This window comes from Pyrgilauda ruficollis, unplaced genomic scaffold (assembly GCF_017590135.1).
Source record: "Pyrgilauda ruficollis isolate IOZ18807 unplaced genomic scaffold, ASM1759013v1 scaffold67, whole genome shotgun sequence".
NCBI lineage: Eukaryota > Metazoa > Chordata > Aves > Passeriformes > Passeridae > Pyrgilauda > Pyrgilauda ruficollis.
This window is the reverse complement of record NW_024528488.1, coordinates 1,910,812-1,925,019: the sequence shown is the minus strand read 5'-3', so window position 1 is coordinate 1,925,019 and position 14,208 is coordinate 1,910,812. Positions and strand designations below refer to the sequence as shown.

General features: G+C 44.5%; 1 protein-coding gene across 3 annotated transcripts; it reads left to right on the top strand.

The window, feature by feature from the left end:
* The first annotated feature begins 7,541 nt into the window (after positions 1 to 7,541).
* On the top strand, positions 7,542 to 14,206 carry LOC121362777 (uracil phosphoribosyltransferase homolog). Of its 3 annotated transcripts, none has more exons than XM_041484576.1 (4): positions 7,542 to 7,635; positions 8,878 to 8,923; positions 10,337 to 10,498; positions 13,892 to 14,206. In XM_041484576.1, the coding sequence occupies exons 1-4, from the start codon at positions 7,609 to 7,611 to the stop codon at positions 13,987 to 13,989; spliced, it is 333 nt and encodes a 110-aa protein (XP_041340510.1). In that variant the 5' UTR covers positions 7,542 to 7,608; the 3' UTR covers positions 13,990 to 14,206. The 3 variants fall into 3 exon arrangements, with proteins under 3 accessions (XP_041340510.1, XP_041340511.1, XP_041340512.1); XM_041484577.1 differs by lacking the exon at positions 13,892 to 14,206 and adding an exon at positions 10,604 to 10,818 and having other exon boundaries at positions 7,544 to 7,635; XM_041484578.1 differs by having other exon boundaries at positions 7,550 to 7,645; positions 13,892 to 14,201.
* Positions 14,207 to 14,208: the final 2 nt, after the last annotated feature.

Genomic DNA, 14,208 nt, shown 5'->3' with positions numbered 1-14,208 from the left:
AATAAAAAGAAATGTTGTGAAAGAGTGTAGTGATATTGTGTAAAGGAAACTGGAAAATTTGTGAGCGCTTTGCTGTTTTATAGATCCTCTTGTAAATTATTCTTGTAATATTTTGGGTTTTGTTGTTCTTGTTGCAAAAGTTTTAAATATTTGTGACTGACTCTGTATGGTGAAAACGTCATATTGTTAACTTGCTGAGTTTTGTTATATTGTTTATGGAATAAATAAAAAAATTTAAAATCTCATTTTAAGATCATGTATGAAGAAGAAATTAAAACTGCCATTTATTGAATATTAGGAATCGTTTCTTTAACCTAATCGCTGCAATAGATGAGGATGTGTCTGGCTGCCCCCTCCCATGGCACTCCTAATTGGGCTGATGCTCGTTAGTGGGAAGCACATCAGGGAGGGAGGTGCGGCTGTGGGTGGGGAAAAAGGATTGGATCACTTCTGCTGTAAAATGGGGCTGCTTTAACTGAGAAATGGAAACTTCAGCAAGGCTACACAGAGTTCAGGCTTTGCCTTCCGCGGGTGCAGAGCTGGGGCTGGGCTTTCCCGAAGGGAGAGGAGCCTCTTCCCAGCCCGCTGTCCCTGGGCGGGGTCCCTGTCCCGGTACTGTCCCAGCACACCCACACTGACCTTTTCCTGGGAAGGAGCAGCTGTGTGCACTGAAATGTCACTGTCTTCAATTTCTTGTGGAAAAGGAATAAAATTTCTTAAAAACGACAACTCCTTTTATTAGCACTTGCTAGGAGTAATGAAGGAGCGGTGCATTAATTCAGGCTGGGTCATTCCCAGCCCTGCCAGCAGAAAGCAGGACATGAACACTGTGTTCTGCAACTGGATCCCTTGGCAGGGGGCTGGGAAATAATCCCCAAAAGCAGGGCTGCTAGCTCTACAAGCTGCCTGTGCTCACAGAGGGGTTTCAGATGAGTAAAACGGGACCCAGGAGGGATTTCAGTGCTCCAGTGGCCGTGTGGATCCTGGTGCCAGGAGCCCAGGGCAGGGAAGGGCTGGAGTGGGGCCATGATCCAGGGAAGCCCATCAGCAGCTCAGCTTTGAGAGGGGCTGAGCTTCATCCAGCATTAGAAGCTCTCCAATAAACAAAACACACAGAGGGCTGGGCCAGGCCCACGGCCACCAAAACCATCAGGTGTGTCCTATGTGGAATCAATCCTGGGATCCACGGGCTGAAAATATTTCCAGCTCATTAGTGCAAGTCTTGGGGAGAAACTTTTCAGCAGGGGGGCTGGGGCATGGTTTTAAATGAAAAAAGGTAGACTCAGACTAAATGTAGGGAAGAAATTTTTTATACTGAGGGTGGCGAGGCCCTGGCACTCGTTTGCCCAGAGAAGCTGTGGCTGCCCCATCCCTGGAAGTGTTCAAGGCCAGGTTGATTTGGGCTTGGAACAAACAGGAAGGCTGCTGTTTCTCTGAGCTATTATTGCATATTTTCTCCGTAATCAGGGTTAAGTTGCTCAAAAACTAATTTTGGGGACCCTGTTCAATCTCGTGCTTTCTCAAGTGCTGACACAACCCCACTGTATCAGCTGGCTGGTCCACCAGAGCCTTCATCCACCAGAGCAATGCTACAGAAAGGACATGTTAAATGGGGTTGTGTTTCTCCACTGTATTTATATTATATAAAAGCACATATAATTAAAACACTTGTAACTTCTAGATGAACCATCATCCATGTCTGTGCAAGGCCCAGTGGCTTCTCCTTGTGAGTGAAGGCAGAGTGGGATTTTAATTGAGATGTAATTTAATATCACCAGCTTCTCTGTCCTGCCAGTGGGAGCAGCTGCCTCTGGGGAGAGTTTGGATGGGGACATACCTGCCCTGGGTGACACCAGCATTTCCACAGTGTCTCTGGGGTTGATTAGTGGCCTTCACCACCTCCCAAAGTAGCAAAAGAATTTTGCAGGCAAAATTCCACAGGATAGTTTGGAACACTCTGGCAGGCTGGAGGCCTCTAGAAGGCGTCAGGTAATGACTTAAATTGAAGATGAATTTGTGTCTCTTCATGCAAGGACGTCAGCAGGGGAAAAAATGGGAACTTCTTTGTCTGGGATATTCATAAGTGCTTATCTTAAAAATATTTCAAACACAGAAATATATTTAACTTCCTTGAAGTCAACACAGAGCCCAAACCTGCCCAAAATCTCAGCCATGTGGACCCCAGCACAGTTCAGCTCCTGCACAGCTGATCCACCGGCAACATCCCATCCCAGAGGTTTCTTACACTTCCCAACACTCCAGGTGTGAGCTGTCAGGAGAGGTGCCGTGTGGTTTATGTTGATAAATGCCCACAGCCTCCCCCATCCCCCAGTTTTTATGGAATTACACCTATAGGAGTAGCTTTTGCTTGGCAAATGTACTTTGTGTAGCAGCAAAAGTACTGGTTCAATAAAGCACTTAAACATACACTTTATCTTGAGCATATTGGAGATTATATCCCTCTTTAGCAAAGCATTTAAGTATGTGCTTAATTTAAGGATTTAATTAAGGATTTTAATTGTAGACTTCAGTATGTGCTTACCTGCTTGGCTGAATGTGGGTGAGATTACTACAAGCTGAAGATTTCGACATAAAGTCAGTGACTAATTCTGTCTGAATGAAGGTGTTACATTATTCTCACACAATGCAGTTAAAATATAAATAGGAAAAAGGCAAGAGGCAGTTAACTCAATTCTTTCAGCTGAAAGCAGCATCCACGACCAAATCTGAGTTGATGAAAATCTAATATTATTAGTTAGAATCTCTAAAGTGGCATTACAGATCAATAGAAAGGAGCACCTTAGAAATGAGTCTGCAGCTCATGAGCTTTAATTATGAGAAAGGAAGGATTCAGCCATCGTCTCCCTCTCATCAGTGACATCGACCTTGGAATGTAAGTGGCCACCAACTAATGGGCTGTGGCATCATTTCTCCAGTCATTAGGGGATTTAAGTTGATTTGCTAAGAAAAGAGTTTCTACAATTGCATCACCAGCCTGTCTTTTGGACCATTTCCATAACTTTTGAACTCTGTGACAAATTTCATCTAATTGAGAAGGGAAAAAAATATTCCAAAAATGTCAAGTTCTGACAAGTTGAATGCAAAACATGTGACTGGGTTTCTGGGGTTTCTGTTTCTCCAGTAGCATTTGCTGTCAGTGAAGAGCCTTCCCCATTCCAGGACTGGGATACTGTGCTGGTTTTGAGTGGGATGGAGTTCATTTTCTTGACAGTGCTACATCGGAATGGTTTTATCTTTTTGTGTCATACCACAAGGTTTCACAGCTCCTAACTGGATTTTTCTTTTAAAATTTATATATTGAGCCATCTTAAAATGCAGAAGGGGAAGTGGTTGTTATCCAGAGAGACCAGCCAGCTGACACACCTACAGGGCATCCATCTGAGAGCATTTCCTGCAGATGAGTCGCCCAGGGAGATAACCCAGGCAGCCAAATGACAGTGCAGGCACTCACTGATCCCTTTAACAAACACAGGTGAGTTTCTGTGGAATTTTACATCTTGTATCTCTTTGTTTTCCATGAGAAGCACAAGAGACGTTTCTGCTTCTTGCCTATACCTGCACCTCTTTTTTCTTTACCCTCAGATTTCATTTTGAGATCTCAGACTACATGATTATGCAGTATTAGGCTTCCAACCTTTTAATGGAAATAACAATGGGGGTGAGTGGCGATAAAGGCAGTTCCAGACAGCAAATCCACTCGCTGAGAGAAAAGTACTTAACGCTCTCAGGAGCAAGAGGCATCTTACAGCTCAGGTGTGTGGCAGACATGCCTCAAGAGGGTGGCTGGAAGCTGGGATGCGGATATCAAGGAAAACAGGGAACACAGAGCCACAGTGCCTGTTCAGCCTGGCAGTGACTGTTTGTGTGAGCCCAGTTTGCCTCCCAGTATCAGCACTTCAGGGAGGCGCCCAGCATCAGGACCTCAGTGCACATCACACCTCTTCTCATAGGGCAGGGGAAAGAGAAATCTGTGGCATTTAAAGAGTGGGAATGGGAAAAATGTCCTCAGCTGTGATGCCAAGGCTGTGGTGACCAGGATCCTTCGTGGCTTGCGCTGGGCAGTGTGGTGTGAGCACAGACACCTCTGTGTGCAAGGCAGGGCTGGGACTGACATACTCCTGTCTCAGCGCAGAGAGAAGCAAAGCTCTGCCAGTTCTGAGCTGTAGAAGGTACATGACCTGCAGATGAGTCAATCTAATTTTATCCTGTAGTGAGCACTGGCGCACCTGTATAATGAATAGCACATTATCACATCTTTGCTTGACTATCTCAATATAATATATTAATATAGTCTTCATAGCCTTCGGTAATCGTGTTATTTAATCTTTAATCTAATGTATTTGGAGCAACTGGCTAGTGAGATGCAGCCCTCTTTATCCTTCTAAGGATAACAATAGCAGGAATAAATGTTAAACTAAAGGAAGGAATGAAAAAAAAAATAGCAGCTTTATTTGTGCTATGTTGAGATGCATTTCTTGGCAGCCCCAGAGATTCAACAGTCTGGTATTTATCACGACAAAACGCAGAAATGTCTGATGATTACATGAAGGGAAATAAAGAGACTGAGCCTAAACTGCAGTCTGAGAGATAAGGGCACATTTTTACAGCAGGCAGCTGCTAAAACAGGGCTATGTGACACCAGCTCCCGCTGCAGCAGAGGAGGGGACACAGGCCAGGGCAGGGACAGGGGCAGAGTTGCAGCCAGGAATAAACAGGGCAGTTTAATACTGAGGGGGAGAATTAGGCAGCCTGCTTAATCACATCATTTACCACCAGGAGGATTATTTTTAAGGAATGTATCCTTCCTTCATCTCCCATCAGATAGCACTGCAAAATACTGGCATGGGCTGTGGAGACTATTTAGGATCTTTCTTGCTGCAATGAGCCCCTGGTGTAGTGTTCAGTGAGGGAAACCTGTCCAGCAGTGCCCAGAGGGATTTAGCATCACCCCAAGTCCCTTGAAGACATGGTCTGGATCCGTGCTTGAGGCACCTGCTCTGCCCTGGCTCTGTTCCAAGGTGGGTGCCTGGCAGGACCCCTCTGTGATGCTTCCAGTCTCTGCTGGGGTTATGATACCAAGATGATGGGAACCAGGAGCTGAAAAGTCACTCTTCTTACTGAATCCAAGAGCTCCATGCAGCTCCTGGTGTGAGTGAGACAGTCACTGCACAGCTCTGGCCAAGGCTGTTTGACATTAGGGCTGGGATTTGAGAACAGAAAGGTGCAGATCTCTCAATTATTGCCAAGTGTGTGAAGTCTGCAATCCTACAGGGAACATGCTGAGATGGAGACTTGTGTTGCTTAAGGAGAACAGTGGCTGGGTGGCCAAGCTGGGAGCAATCACCAGTTTAATTTTAGGGCTACAGTTATGAATTAGGTCATGATTCCAACACAGAAATGTGCCATTGCCTGAACTGCCCTGGACATCACAGAGGCCACATTCTTGGTTAAAGGATGGTGCTGAAATTCATTATTCTGTACAGAGGGACAGAAGCTCCTGGGTTTTAGCAGTTGAATCCCAGTGGTGGAAGTCCTTTATTTCCCTGGCATGAGCACAGAGCAAAGTAACACATGATCCCTGTGGTTTGGCTTCGTTTCATCTTTTTGCAGCATGTCATATTTGATGCAGGACTCGAGGGAAAGATGAATTGCACTCTAAGAGCAATTCAATGAAAACATATGGACATGCTGTATATGATACAGATCTTGTAGTCTTTGTAGGGTTAATATAGGGTTGTACCGTGAATCTCTGTGTGGAAAACTCTTCTGATGGATATTTTCCTCATCCTTTCTGCCCCAAATAAAACCACCAGTTTTTTAGGATCAATTACCTCCTCCTGTGGAGATGAGAACATTGCTGAGTTCCCCCAGCAGCCTCCAAGGATGGAGAGCAGATCCTGTCCCTCAACAGTGCTAAAGGCATCAGAAGCAGTTAAAGAAAAATAAGAGTTGATTTGAAGAATGTAATGTTCATTCATCTAGCTGCAGAAAAAATAGGGGTTTATCACTGAAATATTAGAAAGACTAGCATTTATACTCTGATAAGTCTTGTGGTGCTGCAAACTGTGGGGAATTGTGAAGGAATTCCGAATCGGTTAGAGACGGGACTTCTGAGTTTTTTTAGATAATGTTATTTGTTTTTCTTATCTTCTACATAGGTAGGAAGGGTGAGGTTGGCTCACATTTTTACTGCATGGTTCAAAAGGTCACAAGACCTCTAATTACAAGACCTTTTAAGGATTTGTTAACTAATTAACACTGCTAACAAGGACATTTATGTTTTTAACCTAATCCTTAAATATTTTGTCTTATGGACTCATGCTACAGTGTAAACTCTTAGCCAACCTACGTACTGTACTCTAAGACTCTAAACTTTTTTTCTACTTAGCTTAACATGACTCTGCTTTAAACTATAAATCCACATTCTCACTTCTAGTACCTAAGTTTGGAAGCTTTTTCCAAGGTCTCAGATCAAATACTATGTTTAATTTTAAGCTTTAGCTTACGAGCCCGAAGTTCTGAGATTTCTCTACATTTCAGATTCTAACAGCAAATTATTTAATTTTAGGTCAAGAAAGCAATAATGTAGCAAATCAATGCAAGAATCTACGGCTGCTCCAAGTGGGCAGGGAGAGACTTTCTGACTCCGGTCTTGGCCCAAAGGAAGAAGCCAGGTATCTCCCTGGCCCCCATGCCTGCTTTTCCACAGCAATTTTGCCTCCCAGCATATCATGCTCAGCTCCCTCTGTAACCATTCCTCCAGCTCCTGTTGGATGTTCACCCTTCATGGTTCTCATGTGTCCTGTCCTGTTGAGGCAGATGAGCTCATTGCAGGGTAAACTTAAATGAGGATGGTGATCTCGAGGTGCAGAAGATAGAAAATCAAAGGTGTGTAACAAAACAAGGTGTTTTTGAGGGAGAAGCTGAAAATTGCCATAGCCTGTAATTGTCTCTGCTCATGCTTTGGTGGCTGCCCTTGGACAGACAATTTTGTCACTCTGCTCAGCTTCTTGTTGCTCTAACAAGGGACAAGGAGCTCCACTGATCTTTGAAAAGCCTTCAGTAAGTGCCATGTTTTTCTTTCATGTTCTGGATGTCCCTGCTACAGCACACATACATCAAACCTTGTTCATAAAGGAGTAATTAAATGGCACTGCTAAAGGGATGTCTTAGGATGGGCCTGATTACAGCTCACCCAGAAATGTCTTCCCAAGTCCCAGCCTCTTTGACGTGATTCTCCCCCCTTTCTCTGAATTTCTTCCACCATTAATTTCAGCCAGTCCTGGGATTATTTGAAAAAGGGCCTTGGGGGACTTGTTCAAAGGCACTGCCACCACGGACGACGTTGCTTTCTGAACTGAAGCATTTCACTCCTATCTGTCTGGACATATGAGCTGCTCAGCACTGCTTCATTAGGCAAGTTATTTTTAAATTCCCAGAAAGAGCAAAACATTGAGAGAGGAATTAGCATTTGCTGTTGAAACAGCTGCCAAAGAGAAGAGGCAGAAGGCACTCCGGGTCCCCCCTGCTATCCCTGGGATTAACCAGGCACCAGTACCCAGTCACTGACACACTCTCAGACTGCACATGAGACATCAGAAATCATGCCCCAAGATAAGGATGGGTAAGTGACCATCAGAATTTTCTGTATGTAAGTAATTTTCTGTATGTAAGTTCTGGATGTAAGTAAGAAAGTGACCATCAACACTGAATAAGAAAAAAATCTTGGAAATCTTTCTCTTCCTCCAGCCCCATTCTGTGTTTTTCTTTCCCGAATTTTTCACTTAAAGGACTTTAACTCTATTCTGGTTTCTCCAGACAAATGAATGAAGCAATAAAGCCTGCCCAGAGTCTTTGCTTCCCCTAAACAAGACCCAGTGGGCACCCAACACTTTCCAAATGCCAAGGGACTGCAATAAAGCTGATGCTGTTTGATTGCATTCTCTCTCTGTAATGAGTTTAAGTTTCCCAGTGGCTGATGGTGCTCTTACAGGCCAGAGTTAAAGCAAAAGGCTTCACAATGAATTGTCTGAGGCACATTTTGGTCGCTGTTCACAAATGCTGATTGCCCCGTGGTTGGTGCTGCTGAGGGCAGCCAGGATTCCCACTGATAATATTAATAATGCAAAAAAAAGTGTTGAATATGGGAAGGGGAGATAGATTAGGTAAAAATAGCCTTTTCACCTCTCTGGGAGCACACAGGCAGCACAGCCAAGGCAGTGTGCAGGTTGTGCTGCCTGGTTCACCCCTCCCTTCACCCCTGCCTGCAGCCACAGGGTTTCTGTATTTATCCAGAACAAATCTAGCAGGAGCTGTTCTCATAACCTGCTCCCAATTCCTGCCTAATGAAGGCCGCTGGATTCCTCTGAATTACTGCTTCTTCAAACCAGAATGTTTCCTTTGGAAAAAAAATGATCTCATTAAGTATTTCCAGTGATTCTTCAGTGACAGGCACTCTGCCACGGTAGGCAAACTGTATGTGGATTGTTCCAGTGGACAGCTTTCCCCAGTCCTAAAAATGCACAGCAACCTGTACTGATGTCCAGCTGCCAAAAACCACTCTGCCAGATAAATCATGAAGAATGATTTGGGTTGGAATGGACCTTAAAGATCATCCCCATTCCACCCCCTGCCAAGGCAGGGACACCTTGAACCACCCCAGGCTGCTTCAAGCCCCATCCAACCTGGCCCTGAACAATTCCAGTGATGGAGCAGCACAGCCTCTCAGGCAGTGCCAGGGCCTCACCACCCTTTAGGGTTAAATCTGTCATGTGCCTTCTCAGAGACTGCATTTAAAATGTCCCTTCACCTTTTATCTCTTAGTAAACTGTGTTCCTTGGGTGTTGTCTTACCCAGGTGCGTTTTCCAGCCCTCAAGAAGACTTCCTGGAGCCCACACAGAGGTAATAAAACCCCTCTTGTCTTCCTTGGTGCCTTGCTTTGTGGTTCCTTGGAAGCATTAGCTCCTCTTGGCAGAGCATCTCATTAGGAGCTCATCTTCAGCTGATAATTCCTCTTCTGAGTCACTGCTTTCCATGACTTTGTCACCCACCCCTTAGTCCAGCTGCTGCTCTATTCTTAGGCTAACAACTTTACATCTGGTGGCACGAAAAACATGTTGTTTATTTAAACTGAGCTCATTAAGTGATCCAGATTAGGTTTGGTATTGGCGACCTGCCCCAACTTCTGTGCAGCTGCAGATCACCAGTAATGATTTGGCATTTTCTCACAGGTCAGCGATCACACGTTAAGTGGTGCAGGGTCAAGATCGGGCAGGAAGGGAGCTCTGCCTGTTCAGTGCTCTACTTAGAATTACACTTAGAGACCTATCAGTTAGTTTTCAATCCAATTAATATTTGTCATATTGACACATTGTTCCTCTTTCTCAATCAAAGTACAGTGAAAGACAAGATCTGGTCTCTGGCTGAAGGTTTCTTCTAACAGCTCTACTACTGTAAACTATGACATTAAGGAAAATACCTGGTTAACAGGACAAAGCCTCCTTTTCATAATGCTACAGTATCTCCTTGAAATTATTTATCAGCTTATTATTTGTTATTTTTTTCTTAGGTATCCTTGATAAGAGAATGTCCAGGAATATCTCCCATTAACCTTTAAGGAGACAAATGGCTGGCACAGATCTCCTGTGGCCCCTTCCCTGGCAGCTGTTCCCTGTGAGGGGCCAAGTGCCTTCCCCTGTTTCCCTCTTGTGCCCAGAGCCAGGGCCCCACCCCAGCCACGCTCGGTGGGGGCAGAGTCCCTGTCAGTGCCCAGTGCTGGGCAAACCTTTGGATCTGTGCTGGCAAAGCCAGCTCTGGCCCCACACTCTGCCCCACCCTCTGTCACCGGGATGTCCCCAAACCCCACCCGCCCCTTCTGACCTTTCCAGCTCTGTCCTGGGAGAGCTCAGCACAGCTGGGAGCACCAAACCCAGGGCTCGGGAACACCGAGGAGACTCGGTTTGCTGGAAACAGGGGAAAAAGGGGAAGGGCTTCAGGTGTTTTAATGCTCAGAACTGTCCACCAGCACGGGGGGCTGTCCCTCTGGGACTGTCCATTTGGGGACTGACCTTTTGGAGACTGTCCCTTTGGGACTGTTTCTTTGGGACTGTCTCTTTGGGGACTGTTTCTTTGGGACTGTCCCTTTTGGACTCTAATTTTGGGGACTGTTCCTTTGGGACTGTTCTTTTGGGACCGTCCCTTTCGGACTCTAATTTTGGGGACTGTTTCTTTGGGACTGTCCTGTCCCTGCAGCCCCTTGCCCCGAGCCCTTTCCCAGTGTCACCATCTGCTGCTGTGTCTGTGCTGGCCCTGCAGGGGAGGCGATGGAGCAGGGCCTGCGGGACTGCTGCCGCTCCATCCGCATCGGGAAAATCCTGATCCAGAGCGACGAGGAGACCCAGCGAGCCAAGGTGTACTACGCCAAGTTCCCCCCAGACATCTACAGGAGGAAAGTGCTGCTCATGTACCCGATCCTCAGTGAGTGTCCAGCACGGACAGCCGGGCTCCTCTGAGCGCTGAGCGCGGCACTGATTGAAAAATTCCACATTCTGGGGCTCTGATTGGGATTTCTGCTTGGTTTAGGTGACAGGAGGGAAGTGATCAGGCTGTGCCAGGACACACATTACTCAGCTGCACCAGTGTGAATGCAGAGCAAATCGTTTGGGCATGGCTGCATTTGGGAGAAAGGCTGAGATTAGGACATAATATAAATTTAATTTTTTAAGTTTTGCCATGAGAAAAGACTCAAACAGTGTTTTTCTCACACTACTAAAAGCTGGTTTTTGACCAATGTTATGATCCTAGAAGCAAATTACTTTAAAATTAAATAAAACTAATGCTGACCAAAAATAAATTAATCTGGTAAGCATGGTAAGGAGTTAATCAAGATGGGGTAACTTTTCCAGTCTAGATTTTATTCTGTCCTACCTATGGAGCTTTTAATTTCCATTTGACTATTTTAGATGAGCTTTCCTGCCTCAGGGTTTTAATAAAATCAACGAACTTCTGTGCTTAAAACCTGGCAGAGTTGGCTTTTTCAGAATAGAAATAAAGTTCTTTCACCAGGAGACAAGTTTTCTTAAATTAATATCTGCAAAGGTAAGTTTTCCAGAGAGAAAGGACAAAATGGTCCTCGGATATTCTTGGATGGCCTGGGACAATTTTGTCAACCAGAAGGAAAAATAAAACCTCGCTTTTTCCCACTTGACTTTGGTTAGTTCTGGCCTGAACCGTGCTCAGGTGCAGTGACAAAGCACTCTGGTGACATGAGCAAGCACCTCCATGTTGGGGTTGTATAAATTGCCATACTCTGCTTTACTACTTCATCTTCTGTAGCCTGAATTTTTTAGGTACAACTGGATTTACAGCACCTAACTAGGTGTCAGTAAACAGCAGAGAAATCCTTTGGGATTAAGTGAATTCAGAAGCAGAAGTTCACACATCCTGCATTTGTCACAGACTTTGTGTGTAACTTTCTGCCAGAAGCTACAGAAAGACAAAGTCAATCTAAAAAGTAAACAGCAGCCCAGATTTAAGCCCAGGTAGCTGGAGAAAATCAGAATTGCTGCATTTACACCGCCCAGCTGGCTTCAGCTCCCTGCTCAGCTCCTGGCTCTGCCTCTACTTGCAGTACACAAACATCTGAGTTTGGTAGGTCTGGTATTTTTAATTTTTTTTGCTCAGGTTTAGAAGCTCCCAAGAGATTCAGATTTCCTCACCTCACTGCATTTGGATTATTACTTAGCTATATGGAGAATAAGTTATTTTAATATCTTTTTAGAAAAAAAAATAAGCCAACAATTTTTTCATCTATCACTGCATACCTAATAAGCAGTTTTTAAAACCCTGGGGAATTTAAAGCAAATTTATTTACACTCATTGAAGGAAACGACATTAAACTTACCATGGAGAAGTGTTACAATTCTCTTTTGCTATACACACAGTAGCAAACTGAAAACACTTAAGTAGGAATTACACCATGATTTTCCTGTAGATTTTGGATTTTTCCCTATACTGCAAAGTTCTCTATGCAAATATATTTTCCCCTGCAAGCTTTTTGAAATATGCTGCTACACTGCTCCTAGTTTTGTCAAAGCTGTTAAGGAGATGTGTGTGCACAGGTCATTAATTGTTATTAATGTCAAGTGGATACTGAAATCCATTAAGTGGTTTTGAAAAATCAGAGCTTATTCTGTACCTGATCGACTCTGTGAGGGCATTTGCAAATAAATCCACCAAATCACACCGAGGGAGAGACTTTTCCTCAGCTGTGTGCCCTGGACCTCAGCTCCAAGTTTTTACTGCTAAGGAAGGTGTGAATCAGCAGGATCCAGCTGCTGTCTCTGCTCCTCACGGGTGCTCATCTCCCTGCAAACTGGCAAATGTCTGCCTCAGGAGTTGGAGCTCACCCACAGACCTGAAGAAGAATGTTTTATTCCTCTGTTGCTTTGCCATTTGATGATTTTCAAGACCTTTGGTAAGGTTAATCAAGTAAATGTATTCTGTTGAGGGAGAAAGAGACAAACAAAATGATGTGTCAGACGTCAGAAGGCTGTTCCAGGAGCATAAACCATCATCTTATCCCTCCGTCCAAACAGAACACGCTCCACCTCCTTTTGCTCAATATTCCCTAATATTTTGCTGCTCAGGTTACTGATGTCTAAACAAAGCCACTTTTATCCTGCTCTGACCTCCCCTGGTATTCAGAAAAGGTGGGGAGAAAAGGCAGGATTCACTTTCATGCATGAGCAGCCCGTGGCAGTGCCCTCAGCTCCGCTTCCCTTCGAGGTGAGGCTCAGGGCTGTCCTGCTGCTGTGCTGATTGCCAGCACTCACACTCATGGCTGCCTTACCAATGGTGGGCTCAAGGCTTCCCATGAGAAACTGGATCAATTGTGTGCCCATCACCTGCTCCCTGAATTATCCACCTTTGGCAATGGAATGGATTTTTTGCCAGTTTCAAAGGTGCCTGTTGAATATAAAGGAGTGCCCACACGCTCAGCCACAGGGTCTCTGTTTGGGGGTACAGTTTCTCCAGTCACTGGAATTTGTAGGGGTTGGAGCACTGCCTACATAAAACATCCATTTGTCATGGGTCAGGAGCAAGACAACTCTTCCCAGTGACAAATATTTTGGTGCATTAAAACCACAAAATTGCTTTGACATTAAATTTACTTTTTTTTTTCATTTATTTTTAAATTTTACTCACATTTAACAGTAAAAGCAGAGCTGTTAGGTCATGGTTTGACCCTGCAGTAAATCTAACTGTAATTTCAGCAATGATGCAGAGGACTGATCTGATGTAAACTCACTCTCCCAACCCCAATTTACTTTAAAAATCATAAAAAGTGAACATTCTGCAAGCAAGTTTTATGCTTTATTAGGTATCACCTCTCCATCACTCCAGCTACGTGGTGTAGCAATACTCAATTGCTTCATGTACTGGTTATTTCAACAAAAATATTGGGAACCTACACCTGCTCCAGATGAAAGTGGGACTCCTTCCTGCTCTCCATTACTAAGGATTCTGGCGTCTTCCTTTCCTGGTCACAGGCTGTGGCAAGTAAAACTGACGAGAAATATGCCCTGTACCTGTCCCTTCCCTCTTCTTGCCCAGACGCTGTGGCTGCCTTTGAGTTCTCAAGTCTGCTGGGGGAAATTTAAAGTGTGAAGATATAAAAACACTTAATTTACATTAGAAGTTGGGCTTGTATTGTTGAGTAGAAACTCAACAGTTTCCACAACCTTAAAATGCAACACCCCCCTCAACCTGACAGTGCTGTTTTTATAAAGAACCACCAAAAGGAGAAACAAAGGCTCTCGTGGGCTTCCTGAAATGGTGTAAATCCTCAGCAATATGTTTTTCCTCTAGGTATTGGATATTATGAAGATGACTTCCTTGCAAGACCGTCGCAAGACATGACTTTTCGGGCATTAAAACAGGATCTTTCAAACCTCAGCTGCTCTTGATAATGTCAGCAGTGAGGGGGAAACTGCAGAAATGCTTAACCCTCCATAACATGGGAAGTCTGGTATTCAATTAATTAAGGCTCACATCGGAAAACAGGAACATCTTAGTTTTCATAGGGCTGTATGTAGTACACAACACCAGGTGAGAGGGGAAACCTGCCATAGAAACGTCCATGGTTCGAGGTGGAGGAATGCCCATGTATAGAGGGGAAGGAATAT

Coding starts and splice junctions, on each gene's coding strand:
- LOC121362777 (XM_041484576.1), top strand. CDS start 7,609: ATGAGACATCAGAAATCATGCCCCAAG. Junction 7,636..8,877: donor ATCAGAAATCATGCCCCAAG/ATAAGGATGGGT, acceptor TGTCTTACCCAG/GTGCGTTTTCCAGCCCTCAA. Junction 10,499..13,891: donor GCTCATGTACCCGATCCTCA/GTGAGTGTCCAG, acceptor TTTTTCCTCTAG/GTATTGGATATTATGAAGAT.